The sequence below is a fragment of the Arvicanthis niloticus genome, chromosome 4, assembly GCF_011762505.2.
Source record: "Arvicanthis niloticus isolate mArvNil1 chromosome 4, mArvNil1.pat.X, whole genome shotgun sequence".
NCBI lineage: Eukaryota > Metazoa > Chordata > Mammalia > Rodentia > Muridae > Arvicanthis > Arvicanthis niloticus.
Window position 1 is genome coordinate 68,454,685 of NC_047661.1, and position 22,320 is coordinate 68,477,004.

At 41.0% G+C, this 22,320-nt stretch overlaps 1 protein-coding gene across 3 annotated transcripts in view; it reads left to right on the forward strand.

Annotated features, from left to right (window-relative positions):
* Ash1l (ASH1 like histone lysine methyltransferase) overlaps positions 1 to 22,320 on the forward strand; it is a 131,140-nt gene that overhangs the window by 96,415 nt on the left and 12,405 nt on the right. For all 3 annotated transcript variants that reach the window (XM_076932732.1, XM_034500429.2, XM_076932731.1), the window contains exons 13-19: positions 7,122 to 7,230; positions 7,919 to 8,083; positions 8,254 to 8,348; positions 11,053 to 11,207; positions 15,338 to 15,490; positions 20,235 to 20,289; positions 20,371 to 20,503. In XM_076932732.1, the coding sequence (XP_076788847.1) occupies positions 7,122 to 7,230; positions 7,919 to 8,083; positions 8,254 to 8,348; positions 11,053 to 11,207; positions 15,338 to 15,490; positions 20,235 to 20,289; positions 20,371 to 20,503 (865 nt within the window). The remainder of the gene's footprint in view (positions 1 to 7,121; positions 7,231 to 7,918; positions 8,084 to 8,253; positions 8,349 to 11,052; positions 11,208 to 15,337; positions 15,491 to 20,234; positions 20,290 to 20,370; positions 20,504 to 22,320) is intronic.

Genomic DNA, 22,320 nt, shown 5'->3' on the forward strand with positions numbered 1-22,320 from the left:
ATACAGTTCGGTCAGTATGGTTCTTGCTTAGGATGCACATAGCCTTGGGTTGATCCCCAGCAACTCAAAACAGACATTACAGTACAGTCCTCTTGTCCCAGCTCTCGGGGTATAGAGGCAAGAGGATTAGAAGTTCCAAGTCTGGGCTGAAGAGAGCTCAGTGCTCAGAGGTTGAGGCCACTGACTATTCTTCCAGGGGTCTAGGGTTTAAATCCCAGCACCCAAATGACACCTCACAACTGTTGGTAACTCCAAAATCTAACATTCTCACATATACATACATGCCAGGCAAAACACCAATGCATATAAAATAAAGGTAAATAAATTTTAAAAATTGTTTAAAATAGTTTCAAGTCATTCTGTACTCCTGAGGCCACCCTGAGCTACATGGGACCATGACTCAAAACAAGTTTCTACTGATCTGGGCATGGTAGTATATGCTTTTAATCCCAGCCTGAGAAGAAGAGACAAGGCTCAAGAGTTGAAAGTCATGGGGCTAGAGTGAGCCATGGCTCAGTGGTTAAGAACATTGGCTGCACCGGGCAGTGGTGGCGCAGGCCTTTAATCCCAGCACTTGGGAGGCAGAGGCAGGCAGATTTCTGAGTTCGAGGACAGCCAGGGCTACACAGAGAAACTCTGTCTCAAAAAACCAAAAAAAAGCAAAAAAACAAAAACAAAAAACATTGTCTGCTCTTCCAAATGACCTGAGTTTGATTCCCAGCATCCATGTGGTGGCTCACAGCTACTTGTAACTCCAGTCTCAGGGAATCTGACCTCCTCTTCTGGCCTCTGCAGGCAGGCGTGCAGCAAAACACCCATACACATAAAAAATTAATTTATTGGAAGGAAGGAAGGAAGGAGGGAGGAAGGGAGGGAGGGAGGGAGGGAGGGAGGGAGGGAACGAACTAGAAAGATAGCTCAGTGGTTGAGAGCACTGGCTGCTCTTCTAAAGGACCTGGATCAAGTCCCAGAAGCTATTTGTCAGCTCACAACTGTCTGTAACTCCAGTTCCAGTGGCTCTGACACCTACACATATAGTCAAAACACCAATGCACATAAAAATAAATAATTTATGTAGAGAGAATTGAAAGCCAGAATCATCTGAATGAGACCTTGTCCTAAGTCATAAGTCACATGTGAATTCATACAGAGGAAATAGAGGGGAAAATAAAAGACAAGCTAGATGAAGAAATGTTAGGATTTGACTTCTCAAATTTCAAGTCTTAATAAAGGACTTCTAGGTAAGACCATGCTTGGAATAAAGAATAAGTATATAGATTCCAGACAGAGTTTAATACTGTCACGTGATTCATGACAAGCTGCTGTTCAATGAGGATGGTTTTCCAATTTTGTTCTGTCCTAATTCACATGTGACAGTAAATTTCCAGAAAGATGCACAGGATGTTTTCTTGGACATAGGATAGGTACAAAGAGTAGGTATGGATAACCTCAAAAGGAACTGACCACACTTTTTTTAATTGATTTTTTTTCAACTTGATAAAATATGTCTGAAGTCTAGTATGATGACACATGTCTATAATCAGACTTAGAGGCAGAAGGATTACCATGATTTTGAGGTCAGACTGGCCTATGTAGTAAGATTGTCTGAAATATTCAAGGGTGGAATAGATTAATTACTAATCAACTTCAGATATACTAAGAGTAATTACTCAGAGTAATTACCTCAGATATACTAAGAAGACCCTAAATTTGATCTCATTGCTTGTCTTAGTTAAGACAATACCATAACCAAAAGCAGTGTGGGGAGGAAAGGGTTTATTTCTCTCACAAGTACATATAGCAGCAGGTCATCATCAGAAGCAGTGACAGTGGAAACTCATGCAGGTCAGGAACCTGGAGGCAGGAGCTGATGCAGAGGCCATGGAGGGTGCTGTTGACTGGCTTGCTCCCCACACTTTTCTATTGAAAAAAGCTCAGCCTGCTTTTTTTTCTTTTCTTTTTCTTTTTTTTTTTTTTAATAGAACCCAGGGCTACTAGTCCAGGGGTGTCACCACCCACAGTGAGTTGGGTCCTCTCATCAGTAACTAATTACAAAAATGCCCTAGAGACTTGCCTACAGCCTGATCTTAGGGATGCATTTTCTTAATTGAGGCTCCCTCATCTTAAAAGACTTTAGCTTGTGTCTACTTAATATAAAACTATCCAGGATACCCCTGCAAACAAAGGTAAGGTTTGTTCATCAAAAGAATACTATGTAGTAGGGGGCTCAGTAGTCTAGCTTCTCTTCCAGAAACCCTGGGTTATTTCCCAGCACTCCCATGGCAACTCACAACTATCTACCTCCATTTCCAAGGAATCCAACACCTTCACACAGATACACATGCAAGTAAAACACCAACTCGCTCAAAATAAAAATAAATCATTTTTTTTTAAAAAAAATTAAAGAAGAATACTTGCTACTCTTACAGGGCACCTACATGGTAGTGTATAATAGTCTGTAAATCCAGCTCCAGGGAATTTTTTTTTGCTGACCTCCACAGCACCTGTGCAAACATAGCGTCCATTCACACAGATATACTTAAACAGCTTAAGTTCAAACTTGGAGAATGCAAGATGATGGGCTGCTGGTATACACCTGGAATCTCAGTGCTTACGAGCCAGAGCCAAATGTGCGGACAGGAGGTGTCTGCAAAGTGCTTCTGGTCAGAACTTTGGTTTAATGCCTACTGCCCATGTGAAAACTGGGCACCATGGTGTAGACCTATAATCTCAGTGCTGGGAAGTAGAAACAGCCAGAAGGTATCTGTGGCTCACTGGTTAGGCAATTTAGCCACTTACTAAATTTCAAGATCAGTGAAAAGCAGTTCAAAAAAGTGAAGTGGCAAACAGTTGAGGGAAAGAGAGGATGTTATCCTTTGGGCTTCATGTGTATATACACACACATACACACAAAAAGAAAGCATAAGCAGCCTAAATAAATGGGAGTGAGCCAGCAGGGTGGCTCAGCAAGTAAAGGTGCTTGCTGCTAAGCGTAAGAACCTGAGTTTGATTCCTGATGCCCACATGTTGGAAGGAGAAAACTGACTCCCACTAACTGACCCCTGATGTATACATAATGTTTATGGCACATATGTGTCTGCACACAGACACACACAAAACATCAATAAGTAAATAATAAACAAGGCAGTGCATACTTGAAGAGGATATTTGTAGCTACCCAGCGGCCACGGATGAATGGGGCTCACCTGAAAGGAGGGCTGGAAATGAAAAGGAGACAGAAGGGCAAGAGAAACATGAAGTTTTCTGATCAGGACTCAAAGTTTTATATTCTGCACTTGTATATATAGGGAAAGCCCACCTGAACCCATCCTCTATTTCTGCTGGATACTGTTGCTAAGCAGGCTCATCAAGCAGTCTGTTCTTCTAAGTTCTTGCAGAAAGTTGCAAGTATAAACAAAGCAGCTGACTTCACCTAGGTGTTAAAGTCCTGTGTGGGAAGCAAGGTCTGTTCTTTCTGCTCAAGGCTGGGAAGGGCACAATTTGTATGTTTATCTGAGAAAGGACTTATTTTATCCAGATGCTATAAAATCAAGAAGATTATACCTTTTCTTTAAAAACAAAAAGGAAGGAAAAAGAAAGAAAAAGTATTATTTGTGTGTATGTTAGAATATGTATAAGAACACAGAGTTCAGAAGGGCATCACATCCCTTGTGTTTAAGCTGCCTGATTTACTGGGAACTGAACTTGGATTCCCTGGGATAACACCAAGTACTCACTGAGCCATCTCTCTAGTTTCCCCATTTTTTTTTTAACAAATGAAAGAATCAATACTGTATAAAGGAAAGATTAGGCTGAATATGGTAAAACATAACCTCTCATCCCAGTGCTCAAGAGATGGGGACAGACATGTCAGGAGTTGCAGTTCAAGAACAGGTTGGACTACATGAAGCCTTAAACAAAAAACTAAATGTAGATACAGATTTGATTTCAAGTTTTGAAACCTATATCTGCCCTCAAATGTCTAGAATGAAAGACTGACAAAGTGGTCATGAAATAGTATAAAAGCAAGCCAAGAGTGATGGCACATTAATCCCAGCACTCAGGAGGCAGAAGCAGGCAGATCTCTGAGTTCTAGGCCACCTGGACTACATAGTGAGAACTTGTCTCAAAAAAAAAAAGTGTACAATCATATGAATGATGTTTAAGTGAGAATTGGTATAACTTCTTTAAAGGCATCATTACCTCTTAAAAGCCCAGCAACCCTATTCTACTCCTGGTATAAGGTTTTTGCCTTATAGCTGGTGGTGGTGGCACACACCTTTAATTCCAGCAGGTGCAAAGTAGAGTTGGGTAGATTTCTGCATTCCTGGACAGGCTGGTCTATAGAGTGAATTCCAGGACCCAGGACAGCCAGGGCTACACAAAGAAACCCTGTCTCAAAAAAACAAATAAACCGTGTGTGTGTGTGTGTGTGTGTGTGTGTGTGTGTGTGTGTGTGTGTGTGTGTGGTGTGTGTGTGTGTCCCCGTCCCCTCAAAATTGTATCATACATATATATATTTTCAAGACTTGTATAGCTGTTTCACCAGTCCTGACATCTGTAGAGACTGCTGAGAACAAGATTTCTAAAAGGCAAACGTAACTTGAGAGCTGAGGTGCAAGGCCATTTGATGGCTATAAGCAAGGACTTAGCGCCATAATGAACACTTGACATAGCCCTGGAGTACTGGAACTTATGATGTAGACTAGGGTAGCCTCAAACTCACAGTGATTCCAAACTTTGGCAAACCAAACAAAAGCAGAATATCTTGCAAAAGGTAATTTGGGACCATCAAGACGGTAGCAGAGTTAATGCCAGATTCTGATGCAACCTTACCACAGATTGGATACAGAATTCATGATGCTACACTCATGTGGACTCAAACTAATGAAAAAGTAAATTAAAATTATTTATCAGCAGTAGGATAGGTATATAAAGTCTGTTTTTTTACCTGGAATAGAAAACTATACAGTATGCAAAGGTACAAACTGATGTATTCAATTCAGGGTAACACTGAGTGAAAGACACTAGGTACACTAGTGTATGTACCGTGACCAGGACATGGGCAGCATAGCTCAGTGGATAAAGGGTTTGTTGCCAAAGCCAGGTTCAATCCATGAAACCATGGTGAAAGTAAAAATTGACTCCCACAGGTTATCCTCTAACCGTCACATGTAGACTGTGATGTTTGCATGCCACACATAGACTTAATCATACAGAGAGATCAATAAAATTTTTAAAAGGTGTGGTGGCACACATTTTAAATCTGAGTATTTAGGAATCTAAGATAGGAGGATAGGAAATTGCAGGCCAGCCTAGGAACTATCTAGTGAGTCTTTATCTCAAAAATATACCATAACAACAACAACAAACTGTTGGCAAGGGCTGGAGAGATGGCTTAACCTTCAAGAGTACTTGCTACTTTTGAGGGAACTAAGTTCAGTTTTTAGCACCCATGTAGGACAACTTAGAATGAGCTATAATATAGGCTGCAGTAAGTCTTATGTCATGTTCTGACTTCTGTGGGTACCTCCACCCTTCCCACAGAGATATATACATACACATAAAATTGTTTTAAGGGCTGGAAAGATGACACTGTGTTTAAGAGTATTTGCTGCTCTTGAAGAAGACCTGGGTTCAATTTCCAGCAACCACATAATAGCTCATAACTGTCTGTAACTCCAGTTCTAGGGGATCCAGTGTCCACGTCTGACCTTCACAGATACTAGCATGCACATGGTGCACAGACATAGGCAAAACATTCATATATCTTTTTAAGGTGTATATTGTCTATGTTCCATTTATTTGAAGTGCAAAATAGGCAAAACTAATACACAGAAGATGAGGAAATGTTGGTTGTGGCATGAGTACTGATCTCAGAGCTTTCTGAGGTTATACAGGTAACCAGGCAACAGTAAGAACTTGGCAAGGGAGAGATTCAGGGGTTTTATTTTAGTTTTGTATAGTGTAGATTTGTTTTGTTTTCTAGGGATTTAACCTAGATCTTCAAGGGCAGTTCTACTTTGGTTTTTTAGGCAGGGTCTTATTTAGCCCAAACTGACCTCAAACTTTCTATGTAACCAAGATTGGTCATGTACTTTGCCACAGAATGATAGTTATAAGCAAGTGCTACCACTCTTTGGTTTTGGGGCAGCGTTTGGTTAAGGGTTGTTTTTGTTTTGTTTTGTTTTGTTTTGTTTTGTTTTGTTTTGTTGTGTGTTTTCATTGTTGCTGATTGAGATGGTGTCTCACTTACAGTCTTTGGCTGGCCTGAGCTTCCAGTGTCCATGGTGGCATTTACCTTTTATCCTAGCACTCAAGGGACAAAGAAAGGCAGGTATCTGTGAGTGTAAGGCCATTCTAGTCTACCTAAAGAATTCAAGGAAACTAGGGCTACAAACAAGATCCTGTTAGGAATAGAAGTAGGGAGGTTGTGGGAGAAGGAGGATGTTCTCTGGAAGGGGAAACATAGTGAGGCATGTTTATAATCCCAACACTAGGCAGTTGAAGTAGGAGGATGTTTCAGCATGAATTTGAGGCTATGTAAAAAGACAAGTGACTAGAGATATGGTTGGCTAACATGTACAGAAGCATGGCTGTGTTCACCAATACCAAATAAATCCTGTCTGGTAACTTGGGCTAGTCTAGTCGTCTTAGTACCCAGGAAGTAGAGGCATTAGGATCAAAAGTTCAAGGTCAACCTTGGCTATCTCTTGAGTTTGAGGTCAACATAAGCTGCTATGTGAGACCCTGCCAAATAATAATAAGCTAGCTGGCCCTCAAGACAGAAACTGACAGGTCTCTGTTTGAGGCCAGCCAGGGTTGCAGAGTGAAACTTCTCTTTGGAAGGGAGATGGGGCAGGGATTCTGTACAAGGTCCTGGCTGATCTGAAACTCACTATGTTGACCAAGTTGGTCTAGAACTCACAGAGATCTGTCTGCCCCTCTGCTTGTGAGTTCTGGAATTAAAGGCTTGATGCCTTTTTTAAAAGGTCAGGAAATAAAAGGAAAAAACAAAGCTGGAGTGCGATGGTGGGGTGTTCACCTAGCATGCTATGATAAGATGCATGTTATTTTGCTCCTTTTGTGATTTTTCATTCTGTTCTTTATTTTCTAAATAGGTCTGTTAATGGAGTATACCGTATTGGACTGTATGCACTTAAGGATGTACCAGCTGGGACCGAGCTCACCTATGATTACAACTTTCATTCCTTCAACGTAGAAAAACAGGTAGGGATTTGAATACAAGAGGGAGCCATTGAGAGCCAGTTACACTGAGAAAGTCTGCTCTTCACTCTTTCATGCGTAGGTCTCATTGTCTCAGAACTCTGAAAACCACCGCACCCTGCTGTTGTCATTCTTCAGTCATGTTTTTTTGTGTCACTTCACTTAAGTTTAGTCTTTCCTTTTTTTTTTTTTTTTTTTTTTTTTTTTGGTTTCAGTTTTTGAGAAAGGGTCTTGCTATATACCCCTGGCAAACCTAGAACTTGCTATATAGATCAGGCTGGTTTCATATTGATCGATTTTGATCAGTTGGCTGATTGGTTTGTAACAGAAACTTTGGGTAGCCTGATTTGCCTCTAGAGTGCTGAGGTCATAGGTACATACATCATCACTTCACTGTTAGAATCACTTGCTCCCTCCCTGTCCTCTGAGTCTCTCCTCCCTTCGTTTTGGTTTCTCTGAGGCAGGCTTGCCTCTGATCGTTTCTGTGGCAGGGTGAGCTCCAGATCTTCCTACCTTCATCTACTCTACCAGGTGCTGAGATTGTAGACGTAAGCCACCAGAATAGACTTCAATTGATTACTTGCATGTTTACATTTAATTTTTTTAATTCATGCTTAACTTTGGGGATCCAGTTCCTCTTTGAACTTGTAATGAGAAATGTACAAGGTTAAAAAAAGTTCTTTCTTGACAGCAACTTTGTAAATGTGGTTTTGAGAAGTGTCGAGGAATCATTGGAGGCAAAAGTCAGCGGATGAATGGACTCTCCAGCCATAAAGGCAGCCAGCCTTCGAGCACACATAGAAAGTCTGCACGGTCGAAAGAGAAGCGGAAGTCCAAGCACAAGCTGAAGAAAAGGGTAAACCATGACCTCATGGCTTCCCTAAAGGCTGCCCTCAGTCCCCTTCAGGCAATTACTGGAGCAAAGGCCACCACAGGCTTTCCTCTTAACACTGCTTTATCATTTCAGAGGTGATGTCTGATGGATTCTTCTTTTTCTCCCTGTGCTCTCCCCACATGAATTTTTAGAGAGGCCATCCCTCTGAAGAGCCCAGTGAAAACATCAACACCCCAACACGATTGACTCCACAGTTACAGATGAAGCCAATGTCCAATAGAGAGAGGTAAAATGGTTTTTTAGTACTGACTTCTTTTTTTAAATTGTGATTTGCTTGTTAACTTAAATATTGCTGAACTTTATGAAGTTTGGACTGTTTTCTACATGAAGTCTTAATCCAACTATAGGCAAAAGTATATGCACTTTGTTCTTGATTTTATACAAGGTCTTACTGTATAGCCCTAGCAACTTGCTTTGTAAATCAGGCTGGCCTCAAACTCAGAGATCCACCTGACTGTGCCTCCAAGTGCTGAGATTAAAAGTACACACTACCACACACAGCTGTGTGTGAGTTCCTAGAATTTAGACTCAGGGCTAGAAGACTCTCAGTGTTTGAACACTGAGTGCTCTTTCGGAGAATCTAAGTTTAATTCTCAGCATCCACATGGCCGCTCACAGCCATCTGACACCCTCTCCTTGTAGTGACTGGCTCTGGATGGGTCCCCACATCTCCTGGCACTAGGCATGCATGTGCTGCACAGGCTAAAAACAAATAAAAGAACCTCATACACATAAAGTAGAATAAAAAATTAAAAAATGAAAAACATTTTTCTGTCTATAGTTTATAATTTTGGATTTTAAGTTGTTTATAACTACAGCTCCACAGAACCTGACACCCTTTTCTTGTCGCCACAGTTACCTGTACATACGTAGCAAACACTCACACACATGAACATACATAAATAAAGTTTTAAAAATTAAGCAAAAGATAGGCTTGAGTCATATGTGGTTACTTACCTATAATGCCAGCACTTAGGAGGCAGAGGCAGGCAGATCTCTGTGAGTTCAAGACCAGTCTGAATTTTGACCCTGTCTCCAAGAAAGAAAGAAAGAAAGAAAGAAAGAGAGAGAGAGAGAGAGAGAGAGAGAAAGAGAGAGAGAAAGAAGAGAGAGAGAGAAAAGAAAAGGAAGGAAGGAAGGAACTAAATTTGAGACTAGAGAGATTGCTGAGCAGTTAAGAGCACTTGTTTATTCTGAAGAGAACTGTCCCCATCAAAAGGAAACAAGAAAGCCAGTCAGATGACTCAGTGTGTTAGAATACTTTCTGAGTTTGATCTTTGGGTCTCATATAAGGAGAGAACAGAGTCTCATTTGTATGCCATGGCACACTCACTCTCCACACCCATACCCAAACATAATGATGACAATAAATAAAAGGGTATTTTTGTTGCATACCCAAACATGATGACAATAAATAAAAGGGTATTTTTGTTGTTGTTGTTTGTGTGGATTTTTTTAAGTAACCAAAGGCTGGTTTGTGGCTCACTTGCTAGAGTGGTGGCCTAGCATGCAAGAAGCCTTGGATTGGATCCCTGGGGACACAAGCCTATGCTCTCAACTTGAGAGGTGTAGGCAAGAGTATAGAAGAGCTCAAGGTCAGGGCTGTGGAAGTGGCTGAGCAGATAAAGGCACTTGCCTGTGACCTACGTTAGATTCCCCAGAGCCCTTATAAAGGCTCATAGAGAGAGAACTGACTCCACAAAGCTCTCCTCTGACCTCCAAATGCTTACTGTGGCCCTTATGCTGTTTACACACATATCATACAAGCATGCACACCTTAATAATAGTAATAGTAATAATAATAATAATTTTTATTTAATAGGGTATAAAAGGACAGGAGCCATGACTAGTGGTTTAGGAACATTTGCTACTTTCCCAGAGGACCTGAATTTAGTTCTCAGCACCCATGTTGGGCAACTCATAGCCTCATGATTCACTGCTGACTATAACTTTAGCTCTGGGGTATTCATTGCCCTGTTCTGATTTCCTTGACACTTCTACACGTACACATAAAAATGAATTTTTTTAAAATATAGAATAAAATTTAAAATGAGCAGAAAAGCTGTGTCTAAAGTTAAAAGTGAGTACTACTGTTGCACAGGACCCCAGTTTGTTTCAGGGTACCCAAAAACTCTGGGCTTTTTCGGCAATAACACACTCTTACATATGTATACACACTTTATTAAAAACCAGTGAAAGCATTGAAGAGTCAACAGAGATACCTCAGTGGTTAGAGTGCTCATGCAATGACTCACATTTGTCTTTACCTAGTTCCAGAAGTTCCGATGCCTCTTCTGATCCCCATGAGCACTGCATATATACTTTACATATGTACATGCAGGCAAAACAGTCAAAGAAATAAATGAAAACAGATCCTGGCACTTAGGAGGCAGAGACTGGCAGATATCTGTGAGTTCCAGACCCGCCTGGTGTACATAAGTCCCAAGGTCAGTCAGAGGTTTAGTGAAACTCTGTCTCAAAGTAAATTGGTGAATAAATTTGTACAAATAGCTGCATGTTCTGGTATACTTGTGTATTCTCAGGACTTGGAAGCTTGAAACTGGAAGGTTACAAGATTTGAATTGGGCCTAGACTATAACAGTGAGTTCAAGACCCTAAACAGAACAAGATTTGTACAAACATTCCATAAATCTCTGCTATTCTTGCCAGAAGCTTGTAGATAATATAGGAGGTTTTTGGCCTTTTACAAGTCTCACTCTGTAGCCCAGGCAGGCGTTCAAGTTGGAATCTTCTTTGTCAGCCACCTGACTTCTGGGATGACTGTGTGAATTGCTAGGACCCAGTTCTGCAACCGTCTACCCTAGTCACTGTTGTGCTTACTTCTGGTATCTCTTAACAGAGCTTATGGAGTTTAGACATGTAATAAAGTCTTACAGATTAGTAAGGAACACCATTCTCTTTTGTTTCAGGAACTTTGTGTTAAAGCATCATGTGTTCTTGTTCCGAAACTGGGAAAAGATCCATCAGAAGCAGGAGGAAGTAAAGCACACCCGTGATATTCACTCAGCATCATTGTACACCCGGTGGAACGGCATCTGTAGAGACGATGGGAACATTAAGTCTGGTAAGGCATGAGGAGGCTTAATAGTTATTTTGTCTTATGAGACAGGACTTGTAGCCCTGGCTGTCCTGGGAACTCTGTAGACCAGGCTGGCCTCAAATACACAGAGGCCTACCTACGTCTCCTTCACAAGTGCTGGGATTAAAATCTTTCACCACCATTGCCTGGCTGGAAAGACTACATGATGAAATCCTATTGTAGCTCCCCTGGTTTTATTTTTTAATGGGCATGTGTGCCACACACATATGTGAAGACGAGAGGACTAAACACTTCATTCTAAGACTCCTTTTATTTGTGTAGAACAGAACAATGATGCCAAATGCATTATGGGAAGGGAAAAAACAACTATAAATTCAAATACTTTTCTCCTATATTCAAGTAAGTACTGTATATATAGAAGCATCTGCTTTCCTTTTTAAGTGACTATTAGAAACAGCTTTCATTATTTGAGCTAGTATCTAAAACAAATGAGATACTGGTTTGTGTGTGTGTGTGTGTGTGTGTGTGTGTGTGTGTGTGTGTGTGTGTGTGTTTGAGGCTGGGTCTCACTGTGTAACTCTGGTACTCACTATATAGACCAGACTCTTGTTCTTTTGTCTTGTCTTACTTTGTTTGGTTTTGGTTTTTTGAGGTAGGAATTCTCTGTTTAGCCCTGGCTGTCCTGGGAATTCTGTCTATAGACCAGTCTAGCCTTGAACTCACAGCAGTCCACCTGCCTCTGTCTCAGAAATACTCAGATTAAAGTCTTAACTAAACCTAGACCATGAATCCTTTCCAAATGAAGTATTTAGTGCAGGATGTGGTAATACCTGCCTTTGATACCCACACTTTGGAGAGGAGAGCAGGAAGATCTGTAGTTCAAGGCCAGTTTCAAGCCACATAGTGTCTACACAAGATTCTGACAATAAAGTGAGGAATAAGAACGATAAACAGTTGAGTAAAAGTGTAAAGGAAGAAAATAGTTACAATTTAAAATAAAATTTTAATCTTCTATTTCTTTTTTTTTTTTAAAGATTTATTTATTTTTATTTATATGAATACACTGTATCTGTCTTCAGACACACCAAAAGAGGGCATCCGATCTCATTACAGATGGTTGTGAGCCACCATGTGGTTGCTGGGAATTGAACTCAGGACCTCTAGAAGAGCACTCAGTGCTCTTAACCGCTGAGCCATCACTCCAGCCCCCATAATCTTCTATTTCTTTTCTTCCCAGAAGATACTGAAATGTATCCAGGAAGGCTGGAGAGAGAGTCAGTGATTAAGAGCATTGGCTGCTCCTCCAGGGACCCAAGCTCCATTCCCATCATGGCAATAGCAGCTCACAACCTTCTGTAACTCCAGCCCCAAGGGGTCCAATACCCTCTTCTGCCCTCCATGGGCACTGCATGCACAGACATAGATACCCATACACACACAAAAAAAAACAGAATTAGATATATATGAGTATTTTAAAAATAAAATAAGAAAGGAGAGAGAGAAGCCAGATATGGTAGCACTCCCTGTAAAAGGATCAAATATTTAAAGTCACCATTGGCTTCACAGTGCATTGGAGGCCAGCCTGAGCTAGTGAGTGAAACACTACACTGTCCAGAAAAGAAAAGAAAAAAGAAACATGCAAATGACTTAATTAAACTGTTATCTGAGCACTTGAAGAAAGAGGCAGGCAGAGCCTTATCAGTTTGAAGCCACCCTGGGCCACATAGTAAGCCCTTGTCTCAAATAAATAAATAAACTTCTTTAAAGAGTATTTTGTTGCCGGGCGGTGGTGGTGCACGCCTTTAATCCCAGCACCTGGGAGGCAGAGGCAGGCGGATTTCTGAGTTCGAGGCTAGCCTGGTCAACAGAGTGAGTTCCAGGACAGCCAGGGCTACACAGAGAAACCCTGTCTCAAAACAAAACAAAACAGTATTTTGTTTCTTCTTTTGGACTTAATGAGAAGGTCTGATGTAGCTCAAGCTATTCTTGAACTTGCTGTATAGCTCAGGATGACCTAGCACACTCATTTCTTCTTCCCAGCTCCAGAATGCTGGAATATAGATATTCCAGCTTGACTTTTGGTAAATTGCTGTTATTATTTAGGGAAGGAGGGTCGGGACACTTGGAGATGTGGTACAGCATGAATGTGGAGGCTAGAGGACAGCTTGTGGAAGTCTGTTCTCCTGGCAGCATGTGGGCCCTGTGCTCCAAGCTCAGGTCATTAGTCTCTGCACCAAACATCTTTACCCATTTAGCAGTCTCATCAGCCCAGAGAAAATTGGATGTTCCCAGAATTTTAAATCTTTTCAGCAATTCAGTGGTTAGAATCTCTTTGAAGTTACAAACCAAACAGATAAGATCTTACAGTCATGTACTGAATATACACATACAGTGTTGGCATATTCTTGGCTGCTTACTCAGAGAATTAAAGGCTTGGGTGGATTTTCAAAAGCAACAGGTTATTCAAGGCAAATGATAGAATATGTGAAACTACTATCATGGATGCATTCAGGCTTCTCAAGTGAAACATACTCACGTGCTCAACTATGGACCTCCTTCCTAGAGCTCATAAGATACACGAGTTTGATTGTGAGCATCATAGTGCGAAGACATTCTTTACTTTAACAGACAGGTCAAAGTATATAAGCATTTTTCTATCACGTGCCCCTTCCTGTAATGTATCTTACTGTAATCCTGTACACCTCCCATTGTGCATAGGCATAGTGTAGTAAGTAGGGACCCCCCCCCAAAGTTCACTTTAAGGATACATTTTGTATTACTGTGCATGCATTCAAAACTAGTTTAGGCCAGATCAGCCTACTTACTAATAAATGGAGTACAATTTTTTTTTTTAAATCTAAGTTTGATGTTTTTTAATGGAAGGACAAACTTATTCCATTGTTCAAAGAATGGGTGTTTACAAAGCTCCATGCCAGTAGGGGTCCTATTACAAGTTGCTAGATGAGTTACTCAGAGAGGGGTGTGCAAGAATAATGTGATCAATTAAGTGTCTCAGGCAGCAGTTTGTTAGAAGATAGTATGTACCCAACAAAAGGAGTTCCAAATTGCTAACCAATTCCCTGTGATTGCTTGCTTCCACGCTAAATAGATGAATGTAAAAAGCATTTCTTGAGTCTCATGTGATGATACTTTTTTATAATATAAGCTTGTTTATTTACTGTTACAATCAACCCTATGTCATTTAGATACATTATTACCTGTTTTACAAAGGACAGAACTGAGATATAAAGAGGTTGAGTGACTTGGTGGTGGCACATTCTTATAATCTTAGTATTCAGAAAGCTGAAGTAGAAGTGTTCACTTGTACATAACACAACCAAAGCTATATAGTGCTAGGCACACTGCCTGTCCTTAACACACACACACACACACACACATGCGCGTGTGCACACGCACTCCTGTTGGCCATCGCCCTACTCATGTTTGTTTTGACAGGATATTTAGCGGCACTGCAAGAACATGAGCAAGAGTGTGCCTGCAGACTAGACTCACTCACTCAGTCACTCACTCCTGAATTCATTTACATGTGTGAGTCATATCGTATGTGAAGACATATCGTACCATGAAGCTGCGCTTAGGGGAGGTTGTGAGCCACGTGCTATGGGAGCTGGTAATGAAACTCAAGTCCTCACCAAGAGCAGTACACACTCTTAACTGCTGAGTGACTTTGGGGGGCTCTGGAGGGGGTCGAGACAGGGTCTCTCTGTGTAGCCGTGGCTGTCCTGGAACTCACTCTGTAGACCAGGCTGGCCTCGAACTCAGAAATCCGCCTGCCTCTGCCTCCCAAGTGCTGGGATTAAAGGTGTGCACCACCACTGCCCAGCTGCTGAGTGACTTTTAAAGAAAAAGCAAAAAAACAGTGTATATTCCAAGGAGGGGCAAGGTGGGTCAGGCTCACTTTGAACTGCATACCTGCAGCTACTGCACTATGTAGCATTAATCACTACAGAAACATTAGTGTTTTCTGGATTTTCTCAAGGGGAAGAGAAGCAACTGCTTGCCCACTAATTCTACTTAATATCCTCAAGGAAAAAGAAAAAGAAAAAAAAAAAAGTTGCAGGAGTCAACTGGAAAAGAAAAGGATATATCAGATTCTTCATTTCCTATAATTGCTTTTCACCTTTTCCTTGCAGATGTCTTTATGACCCAGTTCTCCGCCCTGCAGACAGCTAGATCTGTTAGAACAAGACGCTTGGCAGCTGCAGAGGAAAACCTGGAAGTGGCTCGGGCAGCACGCCTAGCACAGATCTTCAAAGAGATCTGTGATGGCATCATCTCCTACAAAGGTACTCCCCCTCCTGAGAACCCCAGACCTAAGAATAAGCAATGTTGTGGGAATATGAATCTAGGAGATGAGTTGGTTCTAATTTTTGTTATTGTTAGCTGAGAGAATTCAACATTTATCTCTAAATTATTTTTAGGTTTTTGTTTTATGTGTTGGGGAGGTTTTGCCTGCAAGTATCTGAACCACATGTATGCCTATTGCCCAGTGGAGGAGAAAAAAATTACATCAGATCCCCTAAAACTGGATTTACAGATGGCTTTGAAGTGCCCTGTGTGTGCTGGGAATCCTCTTGGAAGCCCAGCTAGTTCTCCCAACTACTGAGTCTCTTCATCCCCTTTTTTATTTCTTTAAAACAACTGTGTGTTGGGAGGGAGGTTGTTTGTCTGTGTGAATGCAGTGCTCATGGAGATCAGAAGAGGGTATCAGACCACCTGGAGCCAGAGTGAACAGGCAGCTGTGAGCTGACTAATATGGGTAGTTGGAATTGAACTCAGTCTTCTCTTAGTTCAGGCAAGTTCTCTTAACTGCTGAGCCATTCTTCCTGCCCCTCATTCTACCTGTTGTCAGAGATAAAGAATTATAGAGCAAATAATCTCTAGTCTTGTACATATCAATTTGAGTTTATTACTTATAATTAAATAATGTACTTGTAAATAACTTTTTTAGCTAGAGGATAATAATTCCATGGATGAGATAATATTACAGTTTAAAAATTATAACTACAGTAGCATATGTCTTTCCCAGCACTATCACTATGGAGGGTTGCTATGAGCACAGACCATATAAAGGTACAAGCCAGTTAGAGCTACATAGTGAGACCCTGTCTCCAAAACAAAACAAAGAGCAGCCAGTGCTTCTAACTATAAACCCATGAGCCACCTCTCACATACCTGCCACCTCTGCCTCCTGAGTGCTAGGATTAATGTGCTGCCATGCCCAGCACTTTTAATATTTTTAATTGTGTACAAGGCATGGTACATATATCTTCATGTACCATGACGGGATCAGGGGATGACTTGGTAAAATCTGTTTCTTCTACTTTTTTCTGAATTCTAGGAATAGCTTGCCAGGTTTGTATGTGAAATACTTTATCAACTGAACCATCCTGCCTGGTTTTGAGGGTTTTTTTGTTTGTTTGTTTGTTTGTTTGTTTTAAGATTTTGTGTATGCACATACCTAATACCTGAGGAAATCAGAACAGAGCATTAGATTTCCTGGAAGTGGAGTTAATGATGATTGTGAACCACCATCTGGGTGCTGGGAATCCAGCCACAGCTTTGTGTTGTTGTAGTTTTCTTTAAAGATCTTTTTTAACTGTAGCTATATGTGTCTGCATGTGGGTATGTATACCTGAGTACAGGTGCCTGTGTACTGTGCCTGTGTGGGCACAAGTAGTATTGAATCTCTTAGAACTAGAATTTCTGGAGGATGTGAGCCATCTGACACCTGTGCTCACACACAGACATATAGCTCAGTGATCATGAGCACTGAGAACCTGAGTTCAATTCCCAACACCCACAGGGTGTCCTTACAACCCTCTGTAAAAGGAGTTCAAGGAAGAAGGGCTGGAGAAAAGGCTCAGCGGCTAAGCACACTGGCTGTTCTTTCAGAGGACCCACATTCGATGCCCACTACCCATGTGTAGTTCCAGGGGATCTGACAGGCTCACACAGACACAACAATGCACAGGGGGAGGAAAAAAACCAGTTCAAGGGGATTTGAAGCCCTCTTCAGGGCTCTAAGGAAACTAGGTACCCATGTGATTCACAAATATGTATTCAGGCTAAACATCCATACCCACTTATATAAGTGATAATAAATTTTAACTTTTTAGAAAAAAAAATTATGTGAACACCTTTCCTTTTTATTTTAAGATTTATTTATTTTTATTTTATGTGCATTGGTGTTTTGCCTGCATGTATGTCTGTGTGAGGATGTCAGATCCCCTGGAACTGGAGTTACAGACAGTTAAAGCTGCCATGTGGGTGCTGGGAATTGAACCCAGATCTTCTGGAAGAGCCTCCTGGTGCTCTTAGCTGTTGAGCCATCTCTCCAGCCCCACCTTTCCTTTTCCAAAACATGTCTTTTGAGCACAGTCATAAATGAACAAACAGTTATAAATTAGGGCTAAGTATTTTAGCAGTATAGGTTAGGGGTGAAAAGATGAAAGGTTTACAACAGCTCAGTAGATTCTGATGCTTGCTACCAAGCCTGACAACTAGAGCTTGACTCTCCCTGACTGTTGTCGAAGGAGAAAACTGACTTCTGAAATTATCCTCTAATTTCCATGCTTACACCATCGCATTCATATGGTGACACACATACATGCACACAATAAATAAATGTTTTGTTTTTATTAAATAATGAGGACCCTGGGTTCGATTCCCAGCATTCACAAAGCAGTTACAACTGTCAATAACCTCATTTCCAGGGAATCTGATGTCCTCCTCTAGCATTCAAAAACATTGGGCACACATGTGGTACACAGATACACATGCAGGCAAAACACCCTGACACATAAAGTAAATACAGTTTTAAAAAGAGAAATAAACTATGAAGAAACTATGTGAAACATTTTGTTATATTTGTGACTTTTTTAAATTAATGTTTGTTTATGTGTGGGGGGTTTTGTCAGCATGTCTGTATGCACACTACATGCATGCCTGGTGCTCCTGTAGGCTATTAGAGGGTGGGTAATGCTGCGGAACTGGAGGCCTGGTTGTCTGGAAGAGCAGCCAGTGCTCATAACCACTGAGCCATCTTTCCAGCCCAGCCAGTGGATCTTTGTGAGTTTGAGGTTAGCCTGTTGTCATAGCGTTCCCCGGACCAGCCAAAGCTGCACAGTGACACCCTGTCTCATTGTCTCTGGAAGGTGGCACTTCCCTTTCTCCCGAGCCCATTCTGACTACCATGGAGCTACTTTGATAGTACACTTTTCCATCACTGCATGCTAACAGGGATGCTATCAGGAATGAGATATCAAATGAGAAAGAGTCCCTCACTGAATGATGTGTGTATCACACATAACTGAATAAAAAAAATAAATTCTAGAAAATAATTGCTAAATTATTCCTTATCTGGAATTCAGTCAAATCCACACCAATGGGAATATCATTTATAGAAAATTATGAGTGGCAAAAAACGTTTGGATGTGGTAATCTTTTTGTTGTAAAAGGATTTAGCATCCCACTGCACACAGGTGGTGCATATTCATGCTCATCAAAATAAATAAATATTAGCAAGGCAGTGGTGGCGCACACCTTTAATCCCAGCACTTGGGAGGCAGAAGCAAGCAGATTTCTGAGTTTGAGGACAGCCAGGGCTACACAGAGAAACCCTGTCTCAAAAAACCAAAAAAAAAAAAAAAAAAAAGAATAAATAAAAAAGATTTGTCACTCTGTAACAGGATTAGTACAAGAATGAGAAACTCAAATTCCTCTTTGCTTGCATAGTCCTTTGAAAGTTGCAGGCATATGAGCAGAAGCAAAAATTTTCCCTAAACAGCCTAGCTACTTCAATAGTTACAGCTCACATTCTTCATTAGAAATTGTTTTTATTTACTATTACTGTGTTACATTTTAAATATACTTTATATCCCTCATAATCCTCAATATTTAAATTATTGTTTGTTCTTGAGTGGGGGGGACTAAGTTTTTGATTGTCAAGCCTCAAGGTAGTTTTTTTCCCTCTCCAACTTTCATTGTGGAGTTTTCTAGCATTTTTAGTTCAAAGATCTTTAGAATCTGGAACCATGGCTTAGTATTATTAAGAGTACTGTCTGCTCCTGTAGAGAATATAGGTTGAATCCCCAGCCCACATAATAGGTCACAGCTGCCAGTAATTCCAGTTCCAGTTATCCAATCCTCTCTCTGGTCTCTAGAGGCACCATGCACACATGTGGTACACAGACATACATACAACTAAAACACCCATACACATAAAACAATAAAATGTTGGGTTTTGGGGGGGTTTTTTTGTTTTGTTTTGTTTGTTTTTTTAGTTTTTTCAAGACAGGGTTTCTCTGTATAGCTCTCGCTGGCCTCAAACTCAGAAATCCGCCTGCCTCTGCCTCTGCCTCCCAAGTGCTGGGATTAAAGGCGTGCACCACCACCGCCCGGCTAAAATGTTGTTTTTAAAGGACAGTGTGCTGCTGGAGAGATGACTTAGTGGTTAAGAACACTGGCAGCTGGTCTTTGACAAGACTCAGGTTCAATTCCCAGTACCCACATGTCTGCATCACACATGTGGAACACTGCATATATGTGGAGTACAGACATGAAGCTATACAAACACTCATACACATAAAAATAATTAATATCTCCACAAAGAAAAGATAGGATGCTCATGGACTGGAGCCTCTTGCTGCATGTACAGTGCTCTCAGTTCTATCCCCAGCACCCCTTTAAAAAAGGATAAAGAAAAAGTCTTAAAAAAAGAAAAAAGAAGTCTTTTTTTTTCTCTTTGAAACAGTGTAAGCCAGCCAAATTCTCAATATCATCAGCCTCTGGAGTGCTGGGATTACAAGCATGGACCATCACATTTAACCATAAAAATAAAGTTTAATAAAATAATACAAGCCATCTATGCTGGTAGGTGGTTGTAATTCCAGCTACTCTTTTCACCCATGAATTCTAGACCAATCTAAACAACAGAAAGAGAGAGAGAGACAGAGACAGACAGACATGTTCAGACTAATGCTCAGCCTTGTCTTTGAAACGTGTACTAAATCCTGTGTTCTTCTGCAGATTCTTCCCAACAAGCCCTTGCTGCTCCACTTTTGAATCTTCCTCCAAAGAAAAAGTACGTGCACTTTTCTGACAGCCTTGTAGAGCTCAGAAAAGAAGTCAGTGCACCAATGTAACAGCTTGCTCTGTGTTCCAGAAACGCTGACTATTATGAGAAGATCTCTGACCCCCTGGATCTCAGCACCATAGAGAAGCAGATCCTCATTGGGTATTACAAAACAGTGGAAGCTTTCGATGCTGACATGCTTAAGGTCTTTCGAAATGCTGAGGTATTTACTCACTTCATATACAAATTTAAGAAGTTTGGTCTGATGAGAATTATTTTAAGTTTATTCTTGGGAAAGGCAGTAATTTTCTTTTCATTTCTACATTTGTTTATTTGGTTTAATTGTATATGTTGTGTAGTGGTGAGTTTAGCTGCACTGCTTTGTTCTCTCAGCGGGTCACACTCCCAAGCACCTGCCAAAGCCCTCTGGATTCTAGAATGAAACTCACGCACACATCAGTTGAATTTTGACTTGCCATGACTGCTCCCAAACCTTCCACTAGCAAATGCAATGTTCCCCTCTGGTACTCCTGAGACGACTCAAACTTCCCCTGCTACCTCAGGCCCAATCAGGGAAGTGGCCAGTGGCTACTTACCTGAATTCTTATGTGGCTGGTTGACTTTCTCTCCTGCAGCTTCTGAGTCTCATCCTTCTCCCCTGAGTCAGCAATTGACCTTCCTCTCTTCTAATTCCTAGCCCATGCAAACCCGAAGGTCCCGTCCCAGTCTACTTGCCCAACCATTGGTCATTGGCTCTTTATTGATTGATCAAAAACCAGTTGGAGACAAGGACCTTCAGTGTTTGGAAATGCAGATTCCTGATTTGGGGGGCCGGATTAATTCAAAGCTAAATTAAAACCAATCTCCAACAATGTTGTGTGTGTATATACATGTCACAACATGCATGTTGAGGCATCAGTTCTGTCCTCCTGGCATGTGGGTCCCTGGGATCAAACTCAGGTTGTCAGACTTGGCAGCAAGTAACTTTACTTGCTGAGCCATCTCATCAGCCTGACAGTAATTTTTTTTATCAGTTTATGTATATGCACCACATGTGTGCAGTGTCCACTGAGGCCAAAAGAGAGTGTTAGATCCCCTGGAACTGGAGTTAGAGGTGTTTGTGAGCCACCATGTGGAGCTAGGAACTGAACCTTCTAGGCAAGAATGCTTAGCCTTCTTAATCACTCCAGACCCAAGACAAGTTATTTTTATTAAGTACTCTTAAGAGTATGTTTTACACGGGGCCTGGAGAGATGGCTCAGCAGTTAAGAGCATTGGCTGCTTGCTCTTCCAGAGGTCCTGAGTTCAATTCCCAGCAACCACATGGTGGCTCACAACCATCTATAATGGAATCTGATGCCCTCTTCTGGTGTGTCTGAAGACAGCTACAGTGTACTCATGTAAATGAAATAAATAAATCTTTAAAAAAAAAAAAAAAGAGTATGTATTACATTTTGCTAAGTAATGTTAAATTCTATTCATTAAAAATATTCTGCCAGGCAGTGGTGTCACATGCCTTTAATCCCAGCACTTGGGAGGCAGAGGCAGGCGAATTTCTGAGTTCAAGGCCAAGAAACCCTGTCTCGAAAAAACAAAACAAACAAACAAAAAAAAGCTGATCAAGTATAATGTTGTATAACTTTAATTTCAGCACTTGTAGGTAGATCTCTTATGAGTTCAAAGGCAGCCTGGTCTACATAGAATTCCTTATAGTGAGCCCCTTTCTTAGAGATAACAGGGTAGTTTCTCAGCAAGGTGGCTTCTCAGGTAAAAGTTCTTATTATGCAATTCTAGCAATGTGGATTTATTCCCAGGGCTCACAGTGTAGTGTTGGAAGAAGAGAATTTACTCTGCTGAGTCATTGTCTGACCTCTGTATGCATGCCACGGCATGTTTGTGCCGAGACGGCAATGATAATTGTTTAATCAAAAATAGCTCAGTCAGTAAAAATACTCATATTGTACAAGCATTAGGATCTAAGTTATCTCAAAGCATATATGAAATTACCATTAAAAATGTAGAGTCACACATCTTTAATCC